Below are 23,630 nucleotides of genomic sequence, written 5' to 3' on the forward strand. Positions count from 1 at the left end.
TTTGTCAAACGTCATAAATAATCTTTTAAACAATTTTAAACTTTTTAAATAATATAAAAAGATTTAAAAGTAATACTTTGTAAGTAATTATATATCGAGAAACTATGGTTACGCTCGTTGAATTTGACACCTTATCTCAGTTTAATAATATATTATCATACTTTTGTGCTTTTAGCGTAAATGTGCTTTCCTTTAATGCCTAGGCGTTAAAATTACTTTTTTATCTTGTCAATCCCGTCGCAAAAATTATACTTTTGTGACGTTTGAAAAAAAAAATATTTGTAACGTTTGAAAAAAAATAGCATGTTCTGTTCAGAGTAAAAATGACTTTTTGTGCCTCGCCTTTTTGTGTACGTCAAACGTACAACCTCGCCACAAAAAGTGTAATTTTTACTCCTAATAAAACAATATACTATGTGATTGGAAAAACCCATTAATTTATTAATTATTTTTTTATTAATTTCAATAATCGAGTACTCGAGTATCAAGCGATTGCAATAACCGAGTGATCAGTCGAGCGAAATATCACTCGTATTTACAGTACATCTGCTGGATCTGTGTCTATGAAAGGAATGCGGACAAAAAACATTTAAATAAACAGCAATATATTTCGTCGATTTGACGAGTGCGTCACCGCAAATCGCTCCGCCCACTCATTTTATTGGCTACTTGCAAATTTGTTGAATTTTTATTGATGGAAAGCGTCGTCTATTTTTTTACGAAAAACATCGAGAGAATATCGTTTCCCCTCTCACGGATACCCCGTAGCTACAGAACGGACAGTACTGTAAAAATACGGTTTTTGTCCGTCGCATGTTGTAAGTACTTGTTAACGCCAAGCAGTAAGCTGCGTGTGCAGGGCACATATTCTTTCGGTAATGAACGGCAAGTAGTAAGCGGCGAGCGATTTACTTGATCGCCTGATTTAGTTTATTTCGAAGCATTGTTGATGTAGGTCGTAAAATTTTGTCTCTCATATACGCAACGGATAAATATACCGGGTGCGTTTCAAAAGTGGCTCACCCCCTATACCTTTTATATTTTTTCAGATAAAACAACGAGATTTGGTATGTTAGTATATGACATAAATTAGGATTGATTGACATATTCAATTGTTTTCGGTCACTTCCGGTTTCACCGGATTTTTAAATCGCATCCTCGGTGTTTTTTTACTTTACTCGGTAGAAAATGACACTCTGAATATAATGACATATCACATGTAAACTTTTGACATTTTCGCTATGGAAGGCTTTAAAAATTTTCGTACATGGTTTATTTGAAATTGTACCATGCGGTTCATAACGACACATATAACATGCGGCTCGACTCATTGACTCGAAGTACAAAGTGTGTGGTATCAAATTATTCGCAAAAAAAATCTTTTTCGAAATATGCTAATGAGCCACCCTCGTGCTATTTGAAAAAAATTGAGATATGATCAAAAATACGATTTGAGCATGTTTTAACCGGCCAGGGCAAGACACTAAAAACATTAGACGATCAAATCTATTTTTCCAAGGCTCCTTGATTAAAAATTAGTGTTTTTAACACAGCCATGGCACTCTAGATTGAAATTTAAAATACAATTTGTTTTTAAGCGAATATGTCAAAAGTTGACAAATAATACGTCATTCTATTTAGAATGTCATTTTCTATCGAAAAAAGTAAAAAAATACCGAGAGTGCCATTTAAAAATCAAAAATTGTAGTCATTTCCGGTGAAACAGGAAGTGTCAGAAAACAATTGAATAAGTCAATCAATCCTAATTTATGTCATATACTAACATACCAAATCTCATTTTTTATCTAAAAAAATAAAAAAGTAATAGGGGTGAGCCACTTTTGAGACGCACCCGGTATATACGGCGTCGTATAAATTTGCTAAAGTAAACGCCACGAATGTTTGGGAGTGATTCATCGGTCGCTACCATGTGAACTAATCTGATCAAGGTCACATAAAACTTAATTCCAGTGCCGTGGTGTTTCAAGTCATATAATGATCAATATATAATCTGTTGTAATTTGTTGTTTTAACTGTCAAAGTCTTGTCAAAACATATATTTGGTTATAAATATAAAATGGAATGCCCCATTGGTCGCACTGCAAGCACTCCAATGGACTGACGCACAAAAACGAATCAATCAAAGAAACGCGATATAGTATCGTCTTTGTCAATCACGCTAACATTTTAGAATAAGAAGGAGGAGCGCAGGCAGATGAATAGACCGGGCCTTTAAAAACCTACGTCTGCGGTAAAAAATTACGTTTTTAATGCAAAAATGATAGCGCGCGTGTCTATTCTAACTTCATCAAGCGATGAATCACTCCCAAACATTCGTGGCGTTTACTATACCTGCAATGTATGTAGAAAATTCGCTCGGCTTTTTATCGAATATGTCACATTAAAATCGGATTTCAATTTATTTCATTCTAGGATCGCTTGCGTTCGTCGCTTGGTATTCGTCACTTGCATCGCTCGTTCATAATCGAGCGATGTCGATTATTTCAAAAATGGAGTACTCGAGCGAATTTTCGCTCGAGTTATCCCATCACTACTATTTTCCTTAAATTTTGAGCACCACTGGATTTTTTTTTGGTGTTTGTTCTTCTTGATTCAAACTACCTGTGTTGCCATATTATCAAGATATTAAATAATGTTTTCAACTACAAATTTAAAAAAAGCCAATTAATTTGTTTATCGAAAAATGCAAAATTCTCATAGGCGTATTCTGGAGCCGAAATATACCACCCCGAAACATATTTGCACATGTTTAAAACACCCTGTATATCTACGTGTAATAGAATTGCCCAAAAACATAAAAGTTAATGTTGTATCATTAAAATATTTTAGTCATACACACAGGTCATACATTAAAGACCGATGAGACGTCATGGTAGCCATTTTGAATAAAATAATTTAAATAATCTGTAAAACATTAAAACACATTATTTTATAATAGGTATTCTATATTTTTATTTAATTTTTAAATCTATAACAAACATGCATCGAAAACTAGTGAGTATTTTTATAAATACATTCTATATCGCAGTGCCTTAATCAATATACAAAAAAACTATTTTAATAGTAATAGTTAGATCTTTAAAATTAAAGGCTTCTGTTATATCTTTATTTCGTATATTTCTTCGTCTTTATAACTATTAATTTAACATCAAACCAACACATATTTTTAGATAGAATTCATATACGTTCAACAATCAACAACACAGTGTTTATACTGTTAAAAATCAAAATGAACACACTAACAATGAACATAATGTCCTTACAAAGGATACGTTACTAGATAAAAATATATTGTAAAAATTTTAACTATATAAGAGCGCTTGCACACACACCGGCAAAATGCACCCGTTACGACAGTTGTATTTAATTCTATTGTATTTGCCGGTCCCCGACTATTTTACCGGATCGGAGTATATGTGAAAGAGCTAATTTATTTATATTGCAATCGACTTCAGGTCCGGCACCGGCACCGATTTTGCCGGCGTGTGTGTAAACGCCCTAAGAGAGAGAAAGAGAGATGCTTTAATTAATATGCATTAATAAATGAACAAAATAACTTTATACTATAAATATTTCTATATGCGTTTATACAATATGTGCGAACTTTGAAAAATAATTTTATAATTTGTTATATTTATCTACAAATATCGATCAAATAAGTATAACGTCACAACGGACATAGAAATATCATTTTAGCTGTGTTAAATAGTAACTTTAATGTAATTTCTATGCCTACTATGACGCGATTTTCATTCGATGACACCATAATATAAAGGAGGCAGCGTGTTTATAAAAAATTATGCCCAATCTATCAAAATTATATCACTTTTAAGATTCCAAGAAGCGAAGATCTTATTTCGTTATTGATTTAGATGTCTTTAACTTAAGTTGGAAGTTTAATTGTCTTTTAAAGCTAGTTCTCTAGGTACTGAGGGGTCGGGTAGCTGTTCGTAGCTAGGTTCCACGCCCCAAATTTCTCGGCCATATTCAATGATGGTACGGTCACTGGAGAATTTGCCGGACGTGGCAATGTTGTTGATGGCCATCTCCAGCCATTTAGATTGATCCTGAAATGAAATTATGAAGGAATATTACCAAAATTAGTTCGTACGAACCCGTACGAATCAGTTCCCAAGTTCCCAAATTTCTCATTTCAGTCAAATAACTATCTGCTCAACATGTTTATTTTTAGTCAATAATGACATGTATTGACTATTTCCATTCTAAATAATAATATCTTGAGAACGGTTGCTCGTATCGATTTTTACCAAGAGACATTTTTTACGTAGAAAATCACGAAAATGTACATTTTTTCACTCAGTAGTTTTATACAGGTATGAACAAAAAGTTATTACTCTTCAAACCAGTTAAAAAATATGTAGATGGCGCCCTCTACAAGTAGGAAACATATTGACAACAAAATCAAAGTGGCGTCCCCTACAAATAATCAAAATCAAATTTCTCACGTCAAAAAACTTCCAGATACTAATTTTCATACAAATATTGACATCACTTCAGAAATTATTTGGAAAAAATTGAAATAAAAATGAAACTTCTACACCCTGTATCTCCGAAACTAAGCATTTTAGGACATACATTTATATGAACTTTTTTACATATTTTTATCTGCAGAATATGCTGCCGAAGTTTTCGGAATACAGTTCTGACCACCCTGTATATTAGGGTGGGTCGAAAAAGCCTTTTTTTTTATTTAAATTTTGGATATTTGATTTGGAATAGTGCGGAAAAGTTGCCTTTTGTTATTCCAATAAAAATGTTTATTATGAGTTTTTCAATAGTAATACGTCTTCTGCCCCCTACCAGAAAATTTCCGAAAATTTTGAAAATCAAATTTTGGAATTCTGATTTGGAATATCTCTCAAAATTTTTCATTTATTATTCCTAACAAAATATGTATTTACCGTTTTTTTATTACATTACGCCTTCTGCCTCCTACTCTTATTAAATCATAACATTTTAAAATATACGAAAACTTCTGGCCTAAATACGACCCTGACTTTGTGTCAAACTGTTGTTAGACAAACATGATAGCGGCGTGTATTTGTTTCGTGGTTTCGTGATTTGTTAGTGTTCGTTATTTATAAATAATCAAGTAATGAGTTTCTCAAAGTCCTGTTATACAAGACAAGACATCATGTGTCCTTTGGTTGGATCACCGGCAGATTTAAATGATAACATTCTTCCTACACAAGAAGATGTTTTAAGTGCTTTTTATGGATAAGGTATAGCTTAAAACCTGCCAATTGTGGAAAAGAACCAACAGTTTCAGAAATTTCAAACATTCTGGCTGATAAGATCCTAAGTTTATGGGAGAAAGCGTCAATCCCTACAGTGACACGTAAACGTGTTTTGCAACTCATAAAAATGCATCATGATATTTACGTCAAGCTTTTGTGGTACCCGAAAGTTAAAAGGAATCACAACTATGTTTTAGTACTTGAAAATTTTAAAACAGGTAACAAAAAACTTTTCGATATAAGTGCCTGTAAGTGTGAAAACTTTGAGGAATGTTCTTGTAGCAAAGAAAAAAAGGTATGTTTTTGTTTCGTTTAACCATTTTTCTTATCTAACAGAAGAATATTTTTACAGATACCGTCAAAAGAACGCCCCTTTCTTGTGGATCAGAGAACTTCCAGAAAAATGGCCATAAGAGGTATCGATGCACAGGAGACAAAAAAACTTATAAATAGGGCCAGTAGAATTACACAAATGCAGAAAAGGGAAAAAATATACAACAGTTTTTGCCCTGAAAACGGTTAAAGACTTCTTCGACGATATTGACTAATATGCCAGCTTCCTCCTTCTCTAACTTCGATACAGGTTATCAAATACCTTCTACTTCTCAACACACCATAACTAAAATGCAAACTACTAAAAATACACTTCAACTACCTACACTTGCTGAAGTATGTGACAGATATGGATTATCAGACAGATCTGCAGCAGCGGTAGCTACCGCTGTTTTACAAGATGTTGGAATTGTAACAAAAGACAGTTCAGTACAAGTAATAGACAAAAATAAGTTAAGAAGAGCTAGAGAAAATGTTAGAAATAAACTTGAAGGTTCCCTAAAATATGAACCGATAAATGCAATTTACTTTGACGGTCGGAAAGACAAAACTTTGATTATTGAAAAAAAAAGATGAGAGATCTCATAGAAAAACCTTGGTTGAAGAACATATTATTGTGGTACAAGAGCCAGGCTCAGTGTTTCTAGGCCATACAACGCCTTCTTCAGGATCAGCAAAAGACCTAGTTCGAAGTATAGTTGACTTCTTACAAGAAAATGACCATGAATTGTCAGGCATACTAGCAGTGGGGTGTGATGGAACAGTAGTCAACACAGGATCAAAAAACGAGGTTATTTCTCTACTTGAAGTGAAGCTAGGACGTCCTTTTCGACGATTTATCTGCCAGCTTCATGGAAATGAATTACCATTACGACATCTTTTTCAGCATATTGATGGCCGAACAACCGACCACAAGGCGTTTGCAGGGCCACTGGGTAAGTTGTTAGTTCAATGTGAAAATTTACCAGTTATTCAATTTGAAGTAATTGACTGTAAATTACCCGAACTAGATGTTTGTGACTTAAGTACGGATCAGAGATATCTGTACAAAATTTGCCGTGAAATATCCTCTGGACAATGTTCTGCAGATTTAGCGAACCAAAATCCAGGAAAAATCAGTCATTCCCGATGGCTTACTTTGGCAAACGGCCTATTACGGCTGTATATTGCCACCGAAAAGCCCAACTCAAATTTAAAAGATTTGACAACTTTTATATTGAGAGTTTATGCGCCGATGTGGTTTATAATTAAATCGAACCCATCTTGTGAAAATGGTGCAAAACATGTTTGGCAAACCATTCAACTAACACGATATTTAAGGGATGATTTGCGAGCAATTGTAGATCCAGTCATACAACGCAATGCCTTTTTTGCACACCCGGAAAACATGTTAATATGTATGATAAGTGACCCCCGCCACTACATTAGAGAGCTGGCAATGCGCCGTATTTTAAATGCGAAGAAAAGGGAAGATCCAGGAGAAATTCGTCCATTTATAATACCGCAACTAAATCTGGATGCAGATGATTATACCAATTTAATAGACTGGCAAAACATCACAATAACTTCGCCCCCTCTACTTCGTAACGTAGAAGTTGAAGAATTAAAAGAAATAATAAAAGAAGTACAGAACAAAAATTTTGAGTTTCCACATTATCCTTGTCACACCCAAACGGTGGAAAGATTGTCAGCTTCGTTATCAGTAATTGGTTCCAAAAAGAGGGATGGATTGGAAAATTTATTGTTATAATTTTTTTATTACCTTAAATAATGAGGTTTCTTATTTGTTCTTCCTAATTTTTAGGCTAATAATTTAAAAGGTACAAATTATAACGTAGAGAATACACCTTTTTCCATAAAAGAAATGAATTATTATTTTCTCTTAAAGTTTCCGGTGTGTTTCCGGTCCGGTAGGGGGCAGAAGACGTAATGTAATAATAAAACAGGAAATAAATATTTTTGTTGGAATCAGATAAAAAAATTTTGCGCCCTATTCCAAATCAAAATTTCGTAAACAAATTTTTCAAAATTTTGGAAATTTTTAAGTTCTGGTAGGGGGTAGAAGACGCACTACAATTGAAAAACCGGTAATAAACATTTTTATTGGAATAACAAGACGCAACTTTTCCGCACTATTCCAAAGCAAATTTCCAAAATTCAAATTTTCGGCCCACCCTACTGTATATTGACTATTGACAGACACCTACTGTGTTTCTAAATGCAAAATACATTATTTTGAAGGATTCAAAAGGAGGAAACATTTGGGAGATTATGTTGAAAATTGAAAAACACATTTTCGAACAAACAAAGTAATGTTTGTATCAATGTGATTTTGGAAACAGACTAGAATTTGTATAGTAATTTACCTGATAGGTTGTACTGACTTCCTCTTGTTTCTTAATATAAGCGGCATAATCGGCCAGCAAATAAAATCGGTCGTACTTCAACAGAATGTCGGCTAGATCTTTGAATTCATCTGAATTATTTGGACTGAAGAAGCCATTCTGGATTTGGTCCACCACTTGCTTCAGTTCAGGATTAGAATTATAATAATCATAAGCGTTGTAACCTGGAAATAATCAATTTATTTTAGACATTTTATTGTTGAAATAAAAACAAACAGCAAACAGGAGATGATTACAATTAAGTATAACTTTTAATCATCTGTTTGTTATAGAAAAAATGTCTAGTATTAATAATACAGTGTGAGTTTCCTACGATGTTCTCTATGGGTATCTCGGAAACTACTGGAGATAGACAGTCGGTTAAATGGGAAAAGAATTGCAGTTTTGTGGGGTCATAAATATGCGCCTATCAGATTTTTGAAAAACTTCATGGCTTACTAGATATTTTGAAAAAACAAATTTCGGCTATTTTAAAAATTGTCCCTATTTCCATTATAAGCTATTTTAGACAAAAAGTTTTCAGATAAAAGTTGTAGATAACCACATCCTTAATGAGACTGTGTCCTCCTGTCATTTTTGACATACGACACAAACATAGGTTTTTTTCAATGGAAACCATAGTTGGCCATGACTTCATAAAAAGCGCCATTTTTAAGCTTTTTAGTGATATAAGCTATAATATCTTTTCTTCGAAAAATTACTGAGTTATAGCCAATTCTTATTATTTTTAAACAATTTTACTTAGCCATGGAAACAAGTTCAATGGCCGTTGCTCTCAGAAATGTGAAGCTGTCACATACAAACTATAAATTAAAATAAACAAAAATATTGTAAATATGAATTTTTCAAATGAAGAAAAGTGTGTAGGATGATTGGTTCAACCTGTGGTTCAACTTTTCTTGACCATACATTTTCGAGGATACGTTGACCGGTGAATGTTACGTTTTTTAGAGAACGGTTTTCAAGACATGTTAGAAAAGTTAAATTTAGTTATAGCCAATTCTTATCTTTCTTGACTAATTTCACTTAGATTGCATGGTATTCTTATTCTGTTATGATTTATAACTTATAAAAAGTCAGAATATATTACTATACGGTTCTTTACAATTTACATTACACAAACTAAAACTTAAAAAATTAATATCACTACATACACTTTAAGTTATTTTAGAAAAGGTTCAAAAAATCCGCCATTGTTTTGAGTAGCATCTTTTTAAAACTGAATTACTACCTATTCTCACAGAAGAACCGGTCGACTTAATTAAACTTTTCTCGTACCGCCACTTCAAGTGCCTCTCTTAATTCATAAGTTTTTTTGTAAACCTTATTGTTAACTATACCGCTTAAAAAATCTAAAATGGATAGGTCACGTGATCGAGGAGGCCCATGCAATTAGTCCACCTCTTCCTATCCCTGCGTTTGTATAATTATGATATAAATAATTTTTAACATTTCTTTCATTATGAAGGGTGGGGGGTGGTGTGTCATAATGAAAGTCATGTTGGAACCACTCTATTGATGCACGAGTATCTACACGCTTTCCTTCATTTGAAAAATTCGTATTTACATTTTTTTTTATTTTAATTTACAAAGTTTGGATGTAACAGCTTCACATTTATGAGAGCAAAAACGATTAAACTTGTTTCCATGGCTAAGTGAAATTGTTTAAAAATGATAAGAATTGGCTATAACTCAGTAATTTTTCGAAGAAAACATATTATAGCTCGTATCGCTGAAAAGCTTAAAAAAAGGCGCTTTTTATGAAGTCATGGCCAACTATGGTTTCTATTTAAAAAAACATATGTTTGTGTCATATGTCAAAAATGCCAGGCTTTAGAAAAAAACGGATGTTTAAATTAAGGATGTGATTATCTACAACTTTTATCTGAAAACTTTTTGTCTAAAATAGCTTATAATGGAATTAGAGACAATTTTTAAAATAGCCGAAATTTGTTTTTTTCGAAATATCTAGTAAACCATGAACTTTTTCAAAAATCTGAAAGGTGCATATTTATGACCCCACAAAACTGCAATTCTTTCCCTATTTAACCGACTCTCTATCTCCAGTAGTGTCCGAGATACCCATAGAGAACATCGTAGTAAACGCACCCTGTATAGTACCAAAAAACTGTTGCAATACTTCTAAATTTAGATTAGAATGCCCGTCAAAATTTTGGGTTGCGACTTTGAATAAGAAGACTAAGGAAGGAGCATAATGCTATCCATGTATTCATGCATGGTGGGCGGAAAAAGCACTCTAGGGTGGGGATCCTTGACAGTTCTGTTTGACGATTCATTTGACACATTTGAATTTGATTTGAAATTTTGTGGATTTGTCAGTCTATACGGAGCTTATTTTATGTTATTTATTATTTATTCTACTACTGATAGTTGTATAAAGGTAGTAAATCTAGATGGAAATTGTGGCAGAACTTAAATTAACAGTGACACTATCGCGATTTATCGAAAAAGACTCTAAAATAGTTGGTTGTGTAGCGTGCGGTAGATCTCGGCAAAAATTGAGTGAAATAATGGAACAACTTTTCGCTAGTAAGTGACTATATAATATACATACGTGTAGTAAACCGATCATTTATGAAATTCACTTAAATTAACTAAATTATATATTTTTCTTGCATTTCAGTTTTTATTTATTACTTGTCAAAGATTAGATGTCAAAGAATTTAGATACGTTAATTTGACTTACCTGCTTCAGTAGCGTATCGGATGTTTGTGTTAATAAATACTTATTATAACTCAAAGTTATAACTTATCTATTTTTATTAGAATTATATATTTTTATAACAATTTTTATAACTACCAACATTTATTCACAACGTAAAATAAAACAACAAATTATTGAGTCTACCCCACGTCTACCCTACATCATAGTTTTACATTTTTTAAATAAAATTAGAACGACACTGATAAACCGGAATTTAAGTCGGACATATTTGAGGCCCATCGCGGTGTACCTAAGATTTTTGATATGCTCCTTCCTTAGTCTTCTTATTCAAAGGTTGCGACCGTTGTACGCGATCTGGCGTTGCTATAGTCGTTGCTATGAACAACCGCAAACAAAAACAAAAATATTCTCTTGTCAAAGTCAGAATCTTCAAAAGTTATAAAATGTTTCAAAACCTAAACCGCTCTCATTGAAAAAATTACGAAGTGTTTAAAACGTCCATTTTCAAAGTAATTATTGCTACCTTGTGAGTTTAATTAAGTTTTATTTACTCAAACCCGTGATAATTGTGAAAAAGTGGCATTAACATCTTTAAAAGCTGTGCTGTGAACTATGAACTGCAAAAACCATCGTGGATCGTGGCATAAAGTCGGTTTCCAATGTTTCATAGGTATTTTAGACATGTCCTTATATAAAATAAAGTTTCTTGTATGCAACACACTGTATTTTATTTATAAAATTAAAAGAAAATGATAATAAATTTGAATAAATAATAATTGGCGACATAATTCCGGAAAAAGCCGAGCCGCTCCGAAATTTTCTCAAGCTTTGGGTCGCGACCGTTGCAAGAATAGCGCCAAATAGTATTTACATTGTCCTTATGGGCACTTTCCAATCTAAACTTGTATCATTTATCTATGCTTCTACTAAGACTAGACTTTTTCTTTACCTTTTTGTTTAAGGGCTTCAACTTCTTCAACTGTCATTCCGAAGATGAAGATATTTTCCCTGCCCATCTCCTCAGCCATTTCCACATTGGCACCGTCCAGTGTACCAATGGTTAGAGCTCCATTCAGTTGGAACTTCATGTTACCAGTTCCAGAAGCTTCTGTACCCGCCGTGGAAATTTGCTCGCTCAAGTCCGCAGCGGGAATGATTTTTTCAGCCAACGTTACTCGGTAGTTTTCGAGGAAAATCACCTAAATTGAGGTAGAATTAAATATAATTGTGAATTAATTTCGGGAGACGATAATGCAATTTTATCGTCGTGTATAAAACTATTGTTAGCGAGTTACGTTTTAAAAAATATCCAGAAATTATTATTTCAAGGAATTTATTACGAGTAGAAAAAATATTGTGCTGGGTTGGCGTTGGTTTCTATGCAATTTGACAAATAAATAAAGCTGTCTCTTTAGTTGGCAGTTTTGAGTCAATATTTTTTAATTCCCTTTCGTGTCGATTGCTGATTGAATTGGAGCCAGAAATGGTTCAAAACGAAGTAAGTAAATTACCAACAGATATTCAGGCTGAGGCGACAAACGCCATATCCAAACCACTTCCATTTAAATCCCGAATAACTTATGAAAAGGAATACAAAAATTTTCAAAAATGGAAGCAATTAAAAAGGTGCGAGAAGAAATAAAGTTTTTAACCTATCCTCGCTGTTAAAGTATCATTTAATCTACCCATCTCAAACTAACTACACATAAAAGGGCTATAGCCGCCCATACTAAAATATGTTAATAAAAAGTTGGTAGGCAGTTCTTTTAGTTTTTTGTTGCAAATATTACTCCTAATCTTAAATTGAAAACCGCGTTTCGCTAGCTACTGTAATTTTGGAGTTACGATTTTTTAAAATTTTTAACCCCCTCCCATACCCCCTTACCAATCCCCCACCCCCACCAAAAATTAATGGCCAGATTCTCGGGTGCCATAGTATTTTTGTGCCAAGTTTGGTTAAAATCGGTTTAGCGGTTTTTGAGTTATCGTGTTACAGACGGACAGACAGACAGACACCATGAAAATATTTTGTATTTAGGTCATTTATGACCCAAATAACTCATTTTGAGTGAAATTAAAAACTTTTTTTTTGCCGATCTTAATAGCCTACCATACCTATTGGTATAGTCGGCTAAAAAAAAGCACGGAAAAGTGAAATTTACCCCCACCCCTATCTAATTTTAAGTAGAAGAACAAAAATATACCTTCAATTTGTCTCCAACTATGGGATCATTATTCACAACATTAGCCACATAGTTAATCAACTTAATGATCTTTTTCGCTGTATAATACCCAGGAGCAGCTTTACCCCCGATCATCACAGTCCTAGGCGCGAACTTCGCCGAAGGATTCTTCTTGATCCTGTTGTACAGGGTGATAATGTGGAGAACGTTCAACAACTGCCGTTTGTACTCGTGAATACGTTTAACGTGAATGTCGAACATCGAGGCCGGGTTCACTTTGACGCCGTACTCCCTTTCGAGGATTTGGGCCAGTCTCAGCTTGTTCTCTTGCTTGACTTTCATAACGGCTCTTTGGAAGGCGGGCTCTTTGGCGTAGGCCTTGAGTTTTTGCAGTTCGTCCAGGTGGACTATCCATTTTTCGCCGATTTTCTCCGAGATCAAGTCGCTCAGGCCGGGGTTGCACAGCAACAGCCACCTTCTGGGCGTGATTCCGTTCGTTTTGTTTTGGAATTTTTCGGGCGAGAGTTCGTAGAAGTTTTTAAACCTAGAAAATAATAATTCTTGATATACAGGGTGGTCCGAACCGTATTCCGGAAATTTCGGCAGTATATTCTGCAGATAAAAATAAGTAAAAAAGTTCTTATGAATGTATGTCCTAAAATGTTTAGTTTCGGAGATACAGGGTGTAGAAATTCCATTTTTATTTCCAGATTTTTTCGAAATAATTTCGGAAGTAACGTCAATATTTGGAACTAAAACTTTTTTATAAATTTGGGAACTTTTTATTTTTCTTCGAAAAAATGATGATAAAACAGTTTCTGTTGAACTTTCGGCAGAAAAATATTTCAAATTTATGATATCAGTCTCATAACTATTTAGTCAACATGTTTAATTTAAGTCAATGATGACCGGTATTGATAATTTCGATTCCAAATATCTTGAAAACCATTACTACCTAGTAGCGATTTTTACCAAGAGACGTTGTAAATGTATATTTTTTACTGATTAATTTTATACAGGTACGAACGAAAAGTTATTACTCTTCAAACCAGATAAAAATGTATAGATGGCACCCTCTACAAGTATGAGTCATATTGACATCAAAATCAAATGTCTCATGTCAAAAAACTCCCAGACACCAATTTTCATCCAAATATTGACGTTACTTCGGAAATTATTTGGAAAAAGTCGAAATAAAAATGAAACTTCTACACCCTGTATCTCCGAAACAAAGCATTTTTGGACATACTTTTCTACGAACTTTTTTGCTTATTTTTATCAGCAGAATATGCTGCCGACGTTTCCGGAATACAGTTCGGACCACCCTGTATAGTGTCACAAATAAAAGACCGCATCATATGGACTTATTTTTATTAATCGTCTTATGTGAAATGTGAAGTCGATCCTCGTGATAGTTAATTATTGATGGTAGTCTCTTTATTAGAGAAATGTTTATCTAGTGGTCATATATCGGGTGCGTCTCAAAAATGGCTCAGCCCTATAACTTTTTTATTTTTTGAAATAAAAAAAAACGAGATTTGGTATGTACCTGACATAAATTAGGATTAATTGACGTATTCAATTGTTATTGATCATTTCCTGTTTCACCGGAAATGACTACAACTTTTGATTTTTAAATGGCACCCTCGGTATTTTTTACTCTATTCGATAGAGAATGACACTCTGAATAGAACGATATATCATATGTCAACTTTTGACTTTTTCGCACATATGGTTTATTTGAAATTGTAACATGCGGTTCATAACGACAATTTGACTCGAAATACCAAGTGTGTGGTACCAAATTATTTGTAAAAAAATGCTTTTTCCAAATATGCCAATTTGAAAAAAATGAGATATGATTAAAAATACGATTTGGGCACCTTTTAACCGGGTAGGACAAGACACGAAAAACATTAGACGATCAAATCTATTTTTCCAAGGCTCGTTGATTAAAAATTAGTATTTTTAATACAGCCATGGTTGAAATTTAAAATACAATTTTTTTAAGCGAAAATATCAAAAGTTGACATATGATGTCATTTATTCAGAGTGTGATTTTCTATAGAATAAAGTAAAAATATACCGCGGGTGCAATTTAAAAATCAAAAGTTGTAGTCATTTCCGGTGAAACAGGAAGTGACCAAAAACAATTTACGTCAATTAATCCTAATTTATGTTATATACTAATATACCAAATCTCGGTTTTTTACTTGAAAAAATAATAAAGTTATAAGGGTGAGCCACTTTTGAGACGCACCCGCTATTTGTTTGAAAAATAAGGCCCGTTCTAGTAACAAGCTAGTTAAACCTTTTTTATAATTGTGTTTAAATCAAATTTCAACTTACAAATCGTCTTTAATAATTTCAGAATGGATCCTGGCGACACCGTTGACAGCATGGCTTCCTACTATACTCAAATTGGCCATGTTGATTCTTTTGTCGCCGTCTTCCTCCACCAGTGACATTGCTCTCATCCTCTCCAAATCACCAGGCCATTTCTTCAACACGTTTTCCAAATGGATATGGTTGATCTTGTAGATGATGTCCAAGTGCCTGGGCAAAATGTTCTGGAACAAACTAACAGGCCATCTTTCCAGAGCTTCAGGCAAAACCTAAAAATATTTTTTTTGAAAATACGTTTCTTGGTTTCTACATTTCCTGTAGTATTTTTACGAACAAAGGGTATAGCCGGATTAATATGGGAAATCTGCCCCCGCAGCTTTTTTAACTCGCACTTAAGGGATCGATTGGGTGTCGAATCAAAATAATTCACCTACATTTTTAACTCTTGAACTCAAACGGTTTTCGAGATTTAAAAAAAAACTATTTTTTCAATTTTATTTTTATTTTTACAGTAAAATTCAAAATTAATTAATGTTTTTTTCTAATTCTTAGAAGTCTAAGACATGAAAAAATAATATGATCATGATTCTTAAATGAAAAGCCGATTTTAGCCGAGAAAAGAAAATTAAAATCTGCGTTTTTTTAACCTTTGTGCAATATGTCACTCATTAAAAATCGTCAGTAAATGTCTTTTATACTCCTTTACACTCAAGAATTTTTTAGAATTGTTTGAAGTTGTGGAACGATATGAAAAAAATTAAAAACTCATTTATTTTCTAAAATCTTCTGTTTTTAACTAACTTATATTTTTGTTTAGTTTAAAAAAGTGAGTAGAAAATATTTTTTTTCATTAAAAATACGTACTTGCCAGAAATAAACATAAAGATTTTTATAAAAAAAATCAGTCCGACAAAATTTTAGAAAAAAAATGAGTTTTTAATTTTTTTCATATCGTTCCACCACTTCAAAAAATTCTAAAAAATTTCTGACTATAAAGGAGTATAAAAAACATTTTCTGACAATTTTTAGTGAGTGACATATTTCACGAAGGCTAAAAAAATGAAGATTTTAATTTTCTTTCCTCCGCTAAAAATCGGCTTTTTCTTAAGAATCATGATCATATTATTTTTTCATGTCTTAGACTTCTAAGAATTAGAAAAAAAATTGTCATTAATTAATTTTGAGTTTGATTATAAAAATAAAGATAACATTGAAAAAAAACAGTTTTTTTTGAAAATCTCGAAAACCGTTTGAGTTAAAGAGTTAAAAATTTAGGTGAATTATCTTGATTCGACAACAAATCGATCCGCTGAGTGCGAGTCAAAAAGCCGCGGGGGCTGATTTCCCATATTAATCCGACTTGATTGATATGTATTTAAGAGCGGATATAGAGGGTGATTCTCTAACTTTGAATAAATCCAGTAAAATGTAAATTTATTAAAAAAATTGATGATGTCCATCTCAATTTTGGAACATGTTGCATACAGTTTTCTTCCATGGAAAAAGAGCTCAATTTAAAATACTAATCGACTTTTCAGAATATATTTCTAGAGAATAGTTGGAGAATAACCCTGTATAAATATTTTCAATTCAGTTTTTCATATCACTTACTGTGTGGTTAGTGTAGGCACAAGTTCTTGTTGTAATGTCCCATGCTTGGTCCCAACTCAAGCCTTCTACATCTACCAGTAATCTCATGAGTTCGGGAATAGCCAACGAAGGATGGGTGTCATTTAATTGAATAGCAACCTAAAATAAAATACAACAATATAAATCATCTATACCAATCATACCTTATGAATGCAACTATTCCATATAGTTACATATACTTTTTTAAGAATTATTTTAGTACCTTATCAGGAAATTCTTCAAAACTGTTCCTTGTGGATGCCCTGGTTCCAAATTTGGCAGATTTGAACCGACGAATGATATCTTGAAGCGTAGCTGCTACCATAAAGTATTCCTGCTTCAAACGCAGTTCTTTGCCTTCGAAGAAATTGTCGTTGGGATAGAGTACTCTGGATATGTTTTCTGCCAGGTTTCTGTCAATAACTGCCTGGATATAGTCACCATCGTTGACTGAAATATATAAAAAAAAATATATTTTTCATATATTATTAGTATTTAGGGGTATTATTTGCAAAGGATTAAAAATAGATGGAGAATATCTCAACTCTATATATATTTGGGACAACTAATACACAGCTCGGGATCTCTACAACCAGAAATCAACAGAAGAATTAAGTTAGCATGGAATACTTATGGAAGAAATTCAATAATCATATTCAAATCTAGAATGCCACTCTATCTAAAGAAGAAAACATTCGACCAATGTGTACCATCAGTCATGAGCTATGTATGTGAAATCTGGACACTTAAAACGGACATCATAAGAAAACAGCAGGTTGCACAACGTTCAATGGAACGAAATTTGCTGGAAATAACCAAGAAAGACCGTAAAAGAATAGAGTGGATACGACAAAAGGCTCAGGTAATAGATGTCATCCACAGATGTGACATGATATTAGGACATTAGCAGGAATAACTGTAGATAACAATGGGCCATCTACAAAGAGACTATCTAAATATGTGAGGGAAGCTACACCATAATTAGAAATGGTTGAATAAGCTGAAAATGATGATTATAATTTGATTATTAGATTATTAACTGTTAAAATCAATAAAATAAAAATTTTAAAACTACTTACAGAACTTCAAGTTGAAATCAACAGGACTTTTGGCACTCCACAGTCTCAAAGTGTTCACGACGTTGTTCTTGTACCCTGGAATGGGGTTGTCGTACGGCAGGGCAAATATTACCTGGGTATTTACCCATTTCTTGCCCTCGGGTGTGTCTATTACGTTGCCATAGAAGTTGACAGGAAGCATATATTCTGGACGGGCTTTTTCCCATGGGTTGCCAAACCGTAGCCAGTCGTCTGGTTCTTCTTGTTGTTCGCCATTGACGATCTTTTGTGCGAAAATACCGTATTCGTAACGGATACCATAACCGTAAGCAGCCATACCTAAATCATAGATATTTCAGTTTAAATCTTTTCAGGGTATTTCATACAAAATTTATTAAGAAGTATAACTTATTAGATACAAGTTTGAATGTTTTAAGAGTCCATTTCAATAGTCCGAAAAAGTAGCAAAATAAGCGTTCGGCATTTAACGTTTTATGTAAAACTGGCTAGCTATTTTTACACAAATAAAGAAGGAAATTAAAGAAAAAGGATTATACTATATCCGTATTTAGAGAACTTCTTTATTTTTAAGATTTTTATGGTTAAACATCAACAAAATATTCCTTATGTTTGGACTAAATTTTCTCGAAAATAAAGACATAATTTAAAATTCCGTTACAATACGGAAATAGATTGAAGTTTTGTGATTACAGTGATATATAATTTATGTGGATTTGTAACAAATTGCTCGCTATTTTATGGCATATGCTGAAGCAAAGATAATTCTACTACGAATAGATAACCCACGTAAATGGGACGGCTGGAACCGGCCAAAAGACATCAATGCACACGTAAACTTTAATATTTCGTGCGGAAACCCTCCTGAACGAGACGCGACGTTGCCAATAACTCTATTTTAGAAGAGATCTATTTAGTTAGAACATTATATTGAATTTGACATTAATCTTTGGACTTTTTTTGGAAATACGATACAGGTTAACTTGAAATAAAAATACTAACACTAAACATATTTTAATAGATAACAAACTCTACCCAAACTCATTTTTACAAAGAACCAAAATAAAAATTTGTCGAATCTAAAAATTAGTTAAATCAGGTTAAATCAATTAAATGATTAACCAATCTAAAAATTAGTTAAATCAGGTTAAATCAATTAAATGATTAACCAATCTAAAAATTAGTTAAATCAAACGAAATTTTAAATGTATTGACATATAGAGGAGAAAAACATTTACAACAAAGTACTTTACTTTTCATTTTGATATTTATTGTTATGTACAGGGTGTCCCATTTTCGTGTGTTTTACAGGGTTTCTCATTTTTTATGAGCAGAGGTACAAAAATGAGGTTTTCACTATTTAGTACTTTATTATTTTTTCATTTGATTTGCCTTGCTATTGGCTTTCAAAAAATATAATTAGGTACTCTATATATTATATTAATTTTTATAAATAAGGTAAAAAAGGAATTATTTAACTTTTTAACATCTGCCGCTTGTTTGAATTGGGTAATCAACACTCGACGTCAAATTTTGGTTATTGGTTATTATACATTATTATATCAACTTTTGACATTTTTGTTTAAAAAATCGTATTTTAAATTTCAGTCTAGAGTAAGCCACTTTTTATTAACACCCGGTATATTAAAATACCAAAAATACATTAAAAATAAGATTATTAATTTGCAACTATTGAAATAAAATTTAAGGCTTTTGAAACGTTTTAGAATCGCCCTGAGATTTTCTTAAGCACATGTATATTATTAATTAATAGATTTCTGGGTATTTCCCCACTAGCACTGTGAGAAAATCTACAAAATAAAATAGTTATTTAAAAAAAAAAAGATTATTTTCCTGTTTATATTATATTTATATTATTATGATTCTTTTTCCGATATTTATTATTTATATTTATATTTTGATATAAAATCTAAAGGTATAGATATTATTTTTAAATAATTAGATTTTTATTTATGTAAAAAAAGTAAATTTATGTATATACATACATATTTAAAATCCGTAATTAGTTCCTTAAATTTTATATAAACCTCTTTATTAGTTTCCTAATTTTTTAAAAATAGAAAAAATCTAGTACTGAACACGTTTGCAAACTTCTCTTAAAACACAAAGTAATATTTTCCAACTTAATAAATAAAAATTATAGATATGTATCACCTAAATGTTTTGCCATATTTTCCCTTACTTAATGTACAAAAAATATGTAGCTTCGGTTGACTTGAAATCGATTAATTAAGAACTGATAGGCTTATCCGAATTTAAAATCCAACGTTCGCATATACCTGGATTTTTATATGGAAACCTAAACATTTTTAAATTAGGATGTCCCTCCTTGATAGTCTGCAATCTACAATCGTAATATTGACATACATTGCTCGACATATTTTAAAATAATTTTATTAATTCAAAATAATAAAGCAAAATCCACAATTGAAAATAAAAAATGAGCACACCACGAAGCCTTCAAAACGATGTCCGGGAGAATACGGAAATACGGAAGGCTTTGATGATCGCCGTCGGGCCGCCGCGCGTACCGGTAGCATTTGGCGTACGATTTGGCAACATAGACAAGCAAGGAATCGCTTTTTAACGTTGCGACGCCTCGATGGATCTCGGCTCAAAAAGCCGGGCTCCTTTTTGGTTCCAAAAGTTTTACACGGGATGGGTTTTCTATTGTGTTAACTATAATATTCTTTGGCTGAAGCTCTGCAAACCTTAATCAAAGCAAGTGTGTTTGGAATTTTGTCTGTGGTTTAACACAACAGGATCGGGCTAAGTCTTAGGCAGATTTTTGAAATATAATATATATTTCCTTCGGCCACACACCCACTTTACCCGATCCCTCAGAGCCACCCGAACAGTACAGCGTAATAAACTCCTAAGTTAAGGATATTTCGGGATAACTTTTAAAAATATTTCCAGTTTAGTGTAGTTGGTATAAGTTGCTTAAAAAATTCGAACTTGATGTTTTAATTTTAAAAGTATGCATTTATTTTAGTTGTAAAACCCGTCTTATCCCAAAAACGCTGTTTCGAGATAATATACAAAAACTGTTTTAGCTAATGTTTGAAGCGTTATTTTACAAAAAAAAACGTGTCCATTGAGTGGAATCATTGTTTTATATCTCGTTTTTCTAGAAATAAAAATTACTATTTAATTTTTTAAAAGAAAAAAAAAAGAAAAATAATTCGGATAAGGAGGATTTTGTTGCAGTATGATGCATATTGCGGGTTTTGCTACAGTAAGATATTTGCATCCTGACTTGATTTATTTGATATGCTATTTTATTAAAATTAGGTAAGGATTTGAAATGTATAAGACGTCAGTAGTAATATTATACTTGTGTAAAACGCTTATAAAAAATCGGAATTTGCAACAATAATTTAAAAAAGCAAATATAAGTGGATAAGATGGATTTTGCTGTAGTAATGTAATTTGTAGCGAAATTTATATAGGAATAGGCGATTTTTGCTATAGTTTGGGACTTGAGACTATGTTTATATAGAGAGTCCGCTATTTTTTTTAAATGGATAAACAGGGTTTTGACGCTTGATACCTCATTTAAAGTAAAAAGCCTACCTAAGGTTGCCATAGAGTCTAGGAAACAAGCTGCCAATCTTCCCAGGCCTCCATTTCCTAAGCCGGCATCTTCTTCAAGTTCTTCCAGCTCTTCGATGTCCAGTCCCAGCTGGTATAAAGCTTCGTCACAGGAAGACTGGATGCCCAGATTAATCATGGTGTTGGACAAACTTCTGCCCATGTAGAATTCCAAAGAAAGGTAGTAAACTCTCTACAATCGAAGAGAAATATTTTATTAGACTTATTATTATATTAGATATCATATTTTATAATAATTTTTACTCTAATGATTTTTTTTTTATAAAATATGCAGAGAAAAGTAAACTGAAAATACATCAGGTTGATACAAATATATTTATAACTAAAGTTGTATTTTTAATACCCTGTATAATTAGATATATTACAACATTTATTTTTATATTACTATTTATCTGATAATAAATGGATAATGCTATAAATAAGTTCAAGAAATGGTGATAAATAATTCCAAAATTTTGACTTTAAATATATCTTCGAAAAATTTCCATTGTACTTTGTACTGCTTCATATTTATATTTGTTGCATACTTTTTTGAAACATTTAACAAATAATTTCAGCATTGTATACTTAATAAAAATAATATAAATATTTCTTCATGAAATAAGAACATGACAATATAAAATTTACAATACAGGCACATGTTTAATTTTATATAATCTAGCAAAAATTTGTGAAATAATCTATACTAATATATAAAATCCTTAAGTGACTGACATACTGATTAATCACGATCCTGCTCAAACCACTCAGCGTAAGAAGCTCAATTTTGGCATACAGGTTGATTCTAGGGTGTAGAGGTTCGATAAGAAGGGATTTTTCGAAATTCCAGTTCCAAGAGGGTGAAACCACCCCTCAAATATTACAATATTTTTTATTTAAAAAAGGTCGAGTTTCCGAAAAAACGCTTAAACACGTATATTTTATTTTGTTTTTTACATATTTTAAGATTTTTTAAAAATGTATACAGGGTGTTCTGAAAAATCTGGTCATTGATTAATCACGATCCTGCTTAAAGTGCTTCACATAAAAAGCTGATTTTTGGAAAACGAATTGACTTTAGGGAGTGAAACTATCCCTCAAATATTAAAATATTTTTTATTTAAAAACCGGTGAGTTTTTCGGAAAAACTCTTAAACACGTATATTTTATTTTGTTGTTTTACATATTTTAAGATTTTTTATAAATTTATACAGGGTGTTTCATAAAATATGACCATTGAGTAATCACGATTCTGCTTAAACTGCTTGACGTTTAAAGCTGATTTTTGGCAAACGGATTGACTGTGGGGTGTAGAGGTTCGATAAGGAGGGGTTTCTCGAATCTCAAATTCCAAGAGGGTGAAAACGCCCCTCAAATATTACAATATTTGTTATTTAAAACAACAAACACTTGGAAAACGCTTGGACACGCATAATCTATTTTGTTTTTTTACATATTTTGAATTTTTTTAAAAAATCATACAGGGTGTTCCAAAAAGTTGGATAATTAATTAACCACGATTCTGCTTAAACTGCTTGACGTAAAAAGCTTATTTTTGGCAAACGGATTTTTCGAAAGTCAAATTCCAACGATATGAAACTACCCCTTAAATATTACCAAGTTATATAATAATATCGCCATATTGTTTTTTCTCATGCTGACATAAATGTGAGAAAGTTTTATCCAGTTTGTATGTTAATAGAAATTCTTGCTCTGCTTTATCATCACCATTACAAATGATTAATTCTATGTTTTAATATCTAATATTAGAAAAGTGTTTGTTTTACTGTTGGTATCGATATACTACATCATAAATCATAAATATTTAAACAAATATAAGACAATTAATCCTTTATTGTAAATGTATATTATTGAAAAAACTCTGTTGCTATCGTAAAATATTTCATATTTATCGTTACTCGTTATTTCATATTTTAAGTTATTTTTTTCAGTGAGTGATTTCTTAGTTACTTTATGAACAAATCGGGATTTTTTAGCAATAGGGTGTTAATATTTTAACACTTTTTAATGTCTTTTTATCGAAGGTGTCATTTAAAAATCAAAAGTTGTAGATATTA

The 23,630-nt window shown here is 32.2% G+C and overlaps 1 protein-coding gene across 1 annotated transcript in view; it reads right to left on the minus strand.

Annotated features, from left to right (window-relative positions):
- Positions 1-3,563: 3,563 nt before the first annotated feature.
- LOC115890956 (glycogen phosphorylase) overlaps positions 3,564-23,630 on the minus strand; it is a 28,554-nt gene continuing 8,487 nt past the window's right edge. The window contains exons 2-10 of the mRNA XM_030911322.1: positions 21,535-21,745; positions 17,941-18,258; positions 17,085-17,311; positions 16,844-16,981; positions 15,236-15,501; positions 12,908-13,430; positions 11,653-11,902; positions 7,979-8,181; positions 3,564-4,088 (exon numbers count right to left, since the gene is read on the minus strand). Of these exons, the coding sequence (XP_030767182.1) occupies positions 3,918-4,088; positions 7,979-8,181; positions 11,653-11,902; positions 12,908-13,430; positions 15,236-15,501; positions 16,844-16,981; positions 17,085-17,311; positions 17,941-18,258; positions 21,535-21,745 (2,307 nt within the window). The 3' untranslated portion in view covers positions 3,564-3,917. The remainder of the gene's footprint in view (positions 4,089-7,978; positions 8,182-11,652; positions 11,903-12,907; positions 13,431-15,235; positions 15,502-16,843; positions 16,982-17,084; positions 17,312-17,940; positions 18,259-21,534; positions 21,746-23,630) is intronic.

Source organism: Sitophilus oryzae, unplaced genomic scaffold (genome assembly GCF_002938485.1).
Source record: "Sitophilus oryzae breed Bouriz unplaced genomic scaffold, Soryzae_2.0 scaffold_942_pilon_pilon, whole genome shotgun sequence".
In the NCBI taxonomy this organism is placed as follows: Eukaryota; Metazoa; Arthropoda; class Insecta; order Coleoptera; family Curculionidae; genus Sitophilus; species Sitophilus oryzae.